Here is a 10,129-nt window from a genome sequence, read left to right as displayed (position 1 = left end):
TTGCTAATGTTGCCGAATCCTCTGGTGGATCGAAGAAACCTTATGGAAACTTCCACAAGAAGAAGGAGCATGAGACTAATGCTGTGTCAGATGACAGAAGGGGATCTCGTCGTAGACCTCAAAATGATGATCAACCTTATGTAGCCGCTGTCGCTCCTGTGCAAATTCAAGCTCCTCAACCTCAAACTGCTAAACAGAATCAGATTCGTAATAGGATCGACTTTGATCCTATCCCCATGACTTATACAGAACTGTACCCTGCTTTGGTCCAGAAAGGGTTGATTACAACAAGAGCTATGCCGCCTCCTCGAAATCCTCTCCCTGATGGTTTCAGATCTGATCTCCATTGTCCTTTCCATCAAGGTGCAGCAGGCCATGATTTAGAAAGATGTTTTCCTCTGAAGGAAAGAGTTCAAGAGTTGGTGAGATCAAAGATGCTCTCTTTCAAGGATATGGGTCCCAATGTTGTCACTAATCCTTTGCCAGAACAAAGTGGCTGAAGACAGATCAAAGCCAGATATTCCTAAAGCCAAGTGTTTCAGACGAGATAGCTCATCTTTGTTGCTGATTAGTCACTAGGCCTTGTTTCTGTACTGTTTGTATTTCCTTTATTGTGTTGTTTACTTTTAGACTTTGTTTGTTTCTGAATGGTGATTTTAATGAAATGAGCATTGCATATTTTGAATTCATTCACATACACTATGTCTATGCTTTCTTTTACAAAACTTTTTCTTCCATTTTCTTTCTCTATCAAACTTGTGTTTTATACAAAGATTGGAGGGAGGATGATGACAACGAAATACCCAAGTTGTTGATTTGTATGCTTTCAAATAAAACTTTGTTGATGATGTACAGGCATTGTTTCAATTCCCAAACACTGGAGAAATAAGGAAGTTAATCCCTTGTCAACCCCTCTGAGCCTTCGAAGTTGGTGTTTCTTTCTGTACGAAAAACCCGCATTTTTAACCTGGGGCAGGGTAGTTCTCAGTTAATTTGGCTGTGCATTCTATTTTAAGAGAATCATTCAGTACACCTTTTAACAAAGGTTTCAATCACAAGCTTTCCTCCGCATACATCAAAGAAATGTTGGAGATGCCAATCAAAAGCCAATGATGGTTCATCAATCATTAAGCAAGGCAGTCACTATCTTTCAAAAAAATATGTATCAAAAAAAAATATATACAAAGAAAAGCCTGCTAAGTCAAAACCAAAAACGACTTAGGCAAGAATCAAGGCATCCCGCTGACTGTAAGTTCAAAAATAAACAGTTCAGGCAAAAGTTAGGGATATCAAAAGAAAAAGATGAAAAAGAAAAGTCAATAAATTCCTCAAACAACAAAATGTTGTGATATCAAAAGGAAGAAGCGACTGCAATCTCAAAAGTTCTCTTTACTTGTGAACTATCATCATTATCAAAGGTGCAAATCCAAAAGTCTCTTGGAACCTGAATGCATAAGTTGAATTAACTGAGTTTAGGACTGGAGATCATCACGAAGGGGGTGGGTACAATCAAATTTTGAGCCTTATATCCTTTGTTTCTTAAACCGTGAACCAGGCCACGTTACAACCTTTAAAAGACCTAATTGAAGCAAGGTTTGTTTGAAAGCATACTACAACAAGGTTGCGTAAGCTACCTCCCATGAGATTTTCCAATCATTTGTTTTGATATCATGCCTTTGCTTTATCTTTCACTTTGAATGTCTTAACCTTTATGTTTTGACCAGTGATTCCATTTGCTTTACATCAATAATATCATGACTTTGATTTCAAAAATATGCTTTGAGCATTGCATTAAAATTACCATTCTTGAATGAACATTTTATCTGCAAGTAAGCACTTATTTTTCAGGAAGTTCAAACAGTCGAGAAACTTGATCAGTGATCCTATCAGGGGCACGTTACTTCAAGATCCTGTTGTTCAGATGTTCATTCAAGATTTGTTGATCAGAATATCATTTCAAGACTTGTACTGGGGCAAGCCATCCCAACATGCATTTAAAGAATTGAAGCCATAATCAGTTCATCCCAAATACAGTTCAACTGAAGCCATGATCAGTTAACTTACAACAATCACTCAATCAGGGGCAATCTTCTTCAGCAATCCCCAAGCAGTTTTATCAGCCCTTCTCAAAGGATCATCGTTTTGATACAGTTACCGGTGTAATAGAAGTGTGTTTAAGCATCTTCTTCATAAGCAGAGTTGGCAGAGCTCCCGTGTTGAGGAATCAGAGTCCTAATCTGGCCTCACAAAAGAGTCTACCTCAGTTGTAACAAACAATTGCATTGCATTGATCATATATCATGCATAGAAAAATTCAACATCATGCATTGAAACAAATTTCATACTCATTTGCATTCTTCGAGGTTTTGTTGCTATCAACATCTTCACCTTGAGATCAAAATCCAACTTACTTGGCACCTATCCAAAACAGATACTTGTTTGTCTTGTCCGTCTATTGTTGTTCCTTGATGTATCCTTTCTTCATTTAGGGTCATTCCTGGATGTTATGATTTCTCTCTCTTCTTTCACTGTCATTCCTGAAAGATTTCCACCATGTTTTATCTTGGTTCCCTTCAAACATGTTTTATCTTGATTGTCTCTAATCATGCTTTATCCTGATCGCTTTCAATCATGTTTTATCTTGGTTCCCTTCAATCGTGTTTTATCTTGATTGCCTCCAGTCATGCTTTATCTTGATCGCTTTCAACCGTGTTTTATCTTGGTTACCTTCAATCACGTTTTACCTTGATTGTCATTTGATGTTATCCAATCATGTTTTACCTTGATTATCCCTTAATGACATCCAATCATGTTTTACCTTGATGGACCTGTGATGATTATCTAATCATGTTTTACCTTGATTATCCGTTGATGATTATCCAATCATGTTTTACCTTGATTATCCTTTGATGATATCCAATCACGTTTTACCTTGATTGTCAGTTGGTGTTGCCCAATCACGTTTTACCTTGATTGTCATTCGATGTTGCCCAATCACGTTTTACCTTGATTGTCATTTGATGTTGTCCAATCATGTTTTACCTTGATATTCATTTGATGTAGCCACATTCATGTATACCTCAGATATTCTCTTCTCGAAGTTCAATCATGTTTTATCTTGAAAACTTCTGTCGACTGTCTCTTTCTCCTGTGGAATCCAAGTTTTATCCCTGGATGACACATACCTTTTCCCCAGTGGAATCCTTTCTTATCTCCCCAATGGTGTTATACTTCCCTCTATTCCATAATCATACTTGATGCATCCATTAGCATCGCATCATACCTTAGGTTCAAAAATTGTGTGTTTTATATTTAAGTCTCTTCAATTACGTCGAGCCGAGGATTTTAACCCTCACATCTCCGGATAGAAGAAACTTAAATAGGGGCATCTGTCATACCCCAATTTTTGACCCTAAGGTCATACATCATTTACATTTCAATCATCAATCAAGAGTTTCATCTTAAAGCTCTGCTCTCGGTGTTATGCTCATTTCATCTGTAAGAGGGATCATCAAACACCAATGTTTTTTGTGTATATATATATATATATATATATATATATATATATGTTTTACTAACCAAAATACAAAAAATATTGCCTTGTGCTTTTGTATGTTTGTGTTTTGTAGGTATCAAGTCAAACTACCCATCAAAAGAAGCATTTTTCAACAATTGCACTGTGCAAATCGATTTGCATAAGGTGTTAATCGATTTACACAACTGATTATGCACCAGATTTGCTTCTGCCATCAGTGCAAATCGATTTGCATAAGACAGCAATCGATTTGCATAACTGTTTTTGCCCCAGATTTTGCCTTTTTCAGCTATGTAAATAGATTTGCATAAGATGCAAATCGATTGCACCAGTGCGAATTTGGAAAAATGAAGGCAAATTTCAGCTTTTGAAAGTGTTGACATCATTTGCAAGCATGGGAAGCATGACTTAGTTCTCACATTGGATTTCCTACATCATTTTATCATGAGCCCTCATGTGATTGCATCAAGACCATTGGATTTCATTTTTGGCTCCAAAACCTTTCTCCAAGCCTAATTCTATTTTCCAATCCTAACTCCAAGCCACAAAAATTCCCAAGCCTAGCTCCTATAAATTGAGGCATTCCCCTCTTCATTTTTCAAGCTTTGATAGCCAAGAAAACTCTTGCTCTTTCTCTCCTCACCTCTTCCAAACCCATCACTCAAAGCTCTTGTTTCTTCCACAGAAATTAGTGAGTCACATCTTGAACCTCTCTAATTTAGAGCTAAACCTCCATCTAAACATCACTTTCTTCATCAATTGTGAGAGATCAAGGCTTGTGGTTGTGTGTTCTTGAAGAAGATTCAAAGTTTGTGGAAGATTTGGTAAAATTCTAGATCCTTTCCATAATTCAAGATGTGATCCATTGTTGTTTATGTTTGATGCACCTTTGGTGCTACATTGATGAGTTTTGCTTGCTTACTTGATACATTTTCGTGCACAAATTGATCCAAGATCACAAGGTGTTTGGTTTTATGTTTAAACAAGTTTTCTTCTCTTGATTTGCTGATTTTTTGAAAACTGTGTTGTGCAAATCGATTTACATCTGGTGCAAATCGATTTACACAACTGATAAACTGCGCAGATTTGAAAACAGAGTTATGCAAATCGATTTACACTCTGTGCAAATCGATTTACATCTGGGCAGAATGCTTGTTTTTGTGGTTTTTGACTTGTTTTTGGTTCTAACTCATCTTCTACTCCTTTCTTTTGATATTTTCTTTGAATCACAAGTTAGAGGCCTAATTTCTCTCTAATTTCAATGGACTTAGGGCGTCGATAGGATGAGAATCCGAATCCGCAATATTAAGTGATTGAAATTATGGATGAAAGGAGCTTTCACATGTGGTTCCATCTTTTATTTCTTTTTCTTTTGATCGATGAAAGTCTTAATACCTTGAGAATTCTTATGGATTCTTGGTAAAGACGAGATCGCTCCCTATTTTTCTTTTCGTGCGGTATTGCTTTCGGAGAGTGATCTACATATCACTTCTCTCGCATGCATTAGCACATAAAGTTTTGACCGGCCTCGTTGTAGGGTGATTTCTACATAAATCACTTGGCGATCTGCTTAACATAGCGCAATATTTCGTGTCCCGAATAAAAAAGATCAAATATGGAAGAGAATTGTATGCGGTTGATTTAAGACTTATGGAGGTTTATCGTGTAGTCGCTATGATTTTATCAAGCTTCTGATAAATTTCTATTGAATTTAAATCCGAGTACATCCTTCACTCACCATCGATCTTCATTACTAACTTTGATAACATACTTAGTTTCAAGATGGTTATCTTTAACATCTAACAATTGACTTTAATTTCCGCACTTTATTATATTGCTCTTTATATTTCTCGCTTTATCGCTTTATTCTATCATTTCATCATATTTACATTCCTCTATTTTCTCTTTGTCCATTTGGACGTTTATATTCCGCTATTTTCTCTTTGTCCATTTGGACACTATGTTTATGTTTCCGCTATTTTCTCTTTGTCCACTTGGACCATACTTTACTTTTATGCTAAAACACTAATAAATAACAAAAATCTAAAAAACGCTTAAGGCTCTCTTTCGGACTATTGGTTACTATCCCGAGCATTATGGAGATTTGGACTTATGGACTTAGTACCTCTGGACCCTTATTCCGTTATTACTCTACTGTTATTCTGTCTGTCTGGCATTGGATTGTTGTCTGTTTGTGCATGCAGGTATTTCCTTGAAAGTCCTTGATGGCTAATTCCAAGGCATTGATATAAGGATTTTACCCAAAAACAGCCGTTACTCTGCGCGATTTCCGTCAGAATTTTAATGTGCTTAATGCAAAGTGGTGCTAGAGATAATAAGTTCATTTGGATCCCCAAGTGATAATGTGTTGGTTTAGTGTCGATATTCCAAAGGATGGGAAATCTACCTTGACTCATAATGTCAAGCGTTGGCTTCTTATTTCGGTTAGACCGTTTCTTTCCTTAGCTTTTATTTTACGCAATAGGATAGCCTCTTCATCTCCTCCCCTTCTTTAATTTTCAAAATCTTCTCCCTTTTTACAAAACATTCTTATGTTTGCAACCTTTTCAAAAACCTTTCTTAAAAAAATATCTTTCGCCCTTAGTGGCCTTTTTCTTCAAAAGTTTAAACACGACTAATTGTCGAAACGAGTGGTTATACCCCACGATTTTGAAATTGATTGATATAATGAGATCTTTTCCGCGTGAGAGAGCTAGTGGCATACTCGTTGATTTTATCCGAGTTGGAGCCCTTCTTTCATTTGCGATGCAAAGAACTCATTTGTTCTCATGCTCAAGATCAATGGCTGAGTATTTCTCTCCAACGACAATAAAGTGTTTATTCGTTTTTAAAACGTTTTCCCTTTAAGTGGAACTACATTAGCTCTGACTTCTCCATTGCACCGAGGAGGTATGTAGGCACAAAGCTTAATGCTTTGCCGAGCTTATTTTAAAAATAAAACAAACTCTTTTTTCAGCACACACGACACAGATTTTCAAAAAGGTTCCTGTGGAGTACCACAGATATGAGGGGTGCTTAAAACCTTCCCCTTGTATAAACAACACTCGTACCTAAGATCTCTTCTTTTTGTTTTAAAAAAAAACAAACTTTGGGTTTTTTCGTTCTTTTCCCTTTTCCTTTGGAAATAATAAAGCGCGGTGGCGACTTTCACTGAAATATTGAGTCGAGTCAATTAATGGCTTCGATCTCAGATTTTCCCCGCTACACCTAGAGCCAGGTCAAAAGAAGAGTATTACTAGTCGAGATGTAGTTTTCAATGAAGTTGAGATGACTTTTAAAAAAATTGATGATGTTGAAATATCTGACAAAGAGTTGGAACATGTAGAAATTCCTGTTGAGGTGGAGCATGTTGATGCTAAATTGTATATCCTAGATGAAGTCGAAGAAGTAGAAGATGCTGAGGAAGTTGAGGAAATTATCGATGAATACCTATTGTCAAGAGATAGGTCGAGAAGAGTCATCAAGCCACCTCAAAGACTTGGGTATGCAGATCTTATAACTTATTTCTTAATTTGTCCAAGTGAGGTTCTAGACGAAGAACCTAGAGGCTATAAGGAAGTTATGAGGAGTCGGAATAAGACTGAATGGCTGAAGGCCATGAATGATGAGATGAAATCTCTTCATGATAATCATACTAGGGAACTAGTCAAGAAACCTATTGGGGGAAGGTTAGTCAACTATAAATAGTTTTTTAAAGTGAAGGAAGGAATCGAAGGAGTGGATTCAAAAAGATACAAGGCAAGGTTGGTCGCAAGGGGTTTCACTCAGAAAGAAGGTGTCGACTTCAATGATGTGTTTTCTCCTGTTGTGAAGCATTGGTCCATTTGAATGTTGCATTCCATGGTGACAAAATTCGATCTTGAACTGGAATAGATAGATGTGAAGACTGCGTTCTTGTATGGTGATCTAGATGAAACGATCCTGATGAGGATTTATACATGCCGTCGAAGTATGTTCACATGTTGGTGTCGAAGACCTATATACTGTAGTCGAAGTTTGTTTTAGTATGTTGATTTTAAAATGTTAGGGTTGTTAGTATATCGAATTGGGCATGTTTGTTATGTCTAATTGTTTAAGTTAGCTTGAACCCTAAGTTAGCTTGTAATGGATATTTGTGAAAAAGTCCATTAGTTTAGTATGTTAGGTTTATAATAAATAGCATACTAGTCTCTCATCATTGCATACTGCAAATCCTAATTTAGGGAGAGAGGGTTATTTGTTTTTCTTGTAACACTTGTAATCTTTATTCAAAGAGAAAGTAAAGAATAACAGTTATAACCAATTCCTTGTTGTCCTTCTTGCTTTCTATTGTGTTCCCTATTATACTTTGTTCTTGGCATTGTTGTCACAACATAACTGTTGGATTAAATAACCGTTGTGATACCGCACGCGCTTTTTAGAATATAACAACAGTCCCATGACCGTAATTATAAGTAACACATTTACGACAACACTACATAACAACACCTGGACTCGCGTGATTATATTTATTTTCCAACACTATAATATTAGATTACTCATAGTGAAAGCACAAAATGTTTGTGCATCACTCTAAATATATAATTCGGTGAAAAAAATGACATTAGATTACTTAATTTAAAGTAATTCAGTGAAGACAAAATTGTCATATACAAATCAAAACTCTTATTCGTAAATTTTTTGAGAACGTATCCAATTCGGATACATCACAACGAAGTATTTTAATAAGCAAATATACATGTAATAGATACTTTTTGAGTGTTTTGGTATATAATTTAGGATAATTTTCTATCTTTTCTCATTTGTTCATTAGATCAATTAAAAAAAATTAAAAATTTGAGAGCTTAAGTATATATACAAAGGAAAATCGATCGATTTGTTTAAAATATAGTAGTGAATGAATAATTGTTGGGATGTAGGATAAATATTTTTAATCTAATTGTAAGTTTATTTTTTTACTTTAAAAAGTTCAAACATATTTACCTCAATAAAAAGTACAAACATAGAAGCCTCTAATTTTTTTGTTGTTCAAATGTAAGGTGCATATATCAATACCATTTTATTTTCATTTGATTATTGACCCATGCAGAAAATATTTGGCCATTTCCTTTAAAGTTTAGTCTAGCAAAACTAAAATGAATATAAATATAATTCCATCATTTTTTTTATTTAAAAAATCCCCTATTATCAATATGTATAAAAATTTTAATTTAAAAAAAATATTAACCCGTAAAAGCAGCTCAAAATATACTAATAAAATAGAAAATTATCATTAATCACTCTAATATTAGGATTTCTCCTCATCCTCTTACTTTTTCAACCAAACCTTTACCCCATTTTCTCCTAATCACAAATTATCTTCTCTCATGCATAGTACCTACTTCCATTCCCCATGCAAACTCCACCCTCTCTTCCTTTCTAATACAATTTTCTCATTTCAAAACCGTCTTTTTCCTCCCTATCTCCCTCCGCTCCTCATACTCTCATGGAGGAGCGGGCCTCACCGCCGCCACCACCTCCTCCACAATATTATGATTCTAAACCCCAATTACCTGACATTGGCCATGGCACCTATGTTGTCCAAGTCCCTAAGGACCAAATCTACCGCATTCCACCACCCGAAAATGCTCGTATTGCCGAGCTTCATCGAAAACCTCCCACTAAGGAGACAAACCGGACACGTTGTTGTTGTATTGTATTCATCATCATCTTTCTCGCTATTGTCATTTTGATTGGAGGTGTTTTAGGTGGCCTTTTTTCCATGGTACTTACACCAACGGATCCAAAGTTTTCAATCCAACACTTTCTCTTACAAAGCAAACCCCGTTCACAATACAAAATCACAATACAAGCCCAAAATCCAAATACAAATGTGGACATTTTATATACAGAAGGAGGAGATGTTTCACTCTCTTTAAAAAATAAAAAAATTGCTTCAGGTGATTATCCATCATTCTCTCAAGCCAATCTAAATTCAACAAATTTTGACGTAACTTTAAAAAGCTCAACAACAAAATTGCCTAAGGAAGTTGAAGAAAGCAAGAAAAATGATAAGAAGAAAGTGCGTGTTACATTTTCTTTATCAATTAATGTCCAAGCTCAAATGAAATTGAGCTTGCTTCAAAGCGGGTCAATGACATACAAGGTTACTTGTCGTGTAACTGTTAATTCATTGGCCAAAACTACAAAAGTAGTTTCTCAAGAATGTGAAACTAAAAAACAGTAGTTGTTGTAGAAAATTAATGTAGCTTCCTCGTCATCTTCTTGATGAATTGAGATTCAGGTGTTGTAAATTTTGAAACTTTTCTTCTTTCTCGTAATGATTCGGTTAATCTTGCTTGATACGTCATATATTTTTTTCAATGATGGTAAATGTTTATAGACGGACAACTATTTATGATTTTCTAGTTTATATATATGATTTTTGCTCAACTTGGCTATAGTTAGAAATAAATTAAGACATTACAAAAAAAATTATTTGCATGTTGCATTTGATGTAAAATTTCAACTCATATGAATACCATCTTGTACAAATAAATATGTATTGCATGTATTATATTGATGAGAAAAAAAAAACATAAGTATATGACTCGT

At 35.3% G+C, this 10,129-nt stretch overlaps 1 protein-coding gene across 1 annotated transcript; it reads left to right on the top strand.

The window, feature by feature from the left end:
• The first annotated feature begins 8,920 nt into the window (after positions 1 to 8,920).
• LOC131634901 (NDR1/HIN1-like protein 13) lies at positions 8,921 to 9,898 on the top strand. The gene has a single exon (XM_058905523.1). The coding sequence runs from the start codon at positions 9,021 to 9,023 to the stop codon at positions 9,759 to 9,761; it is 741 nt and encodes a 246-aa protein (XP_058761506.1). The 5' UTR covers positions 8,921 to 9,020; the 3' UTR covers positions 9,762 to 9,898.
• The last annotated feature ends 231 nt before the right edge of the window (positions 9,899 to 10,129 follow it).

The sequence above is a fragment of the Vicia villosa genome, unplaced genomic scaffold (assembly GCF_029867415.1).
Source record: "Vicia villosa cultivar HV-30 ecotype Madison, WI unplaced genomic scaffold, Vvil1.0 ctg.001376F_1_1, whole genome shotgun sequence".
Classification (NCBI taxonomy): Eukaryota; Viridiplantae; Streptophyta; class Magnoliopsida; order Fabales; family Fabaceae; genus Vicia; species Vicia villosa.
The sequence above is the reverse complement of the archived record's forward strand: the minus strand, read 5'-3'. Positions and strand labels throughout refer to the sequence as shown.

What these genes read in the sequence shown, in the direction of transcription:
- LOC131634901 (XM_058905523.1), top strand. Translation starts at nt 9,021, where the DNA reads ATGGAGGAGCGGGCCTCACCGCCGCCACCACCTCCTCCACAATATTAT.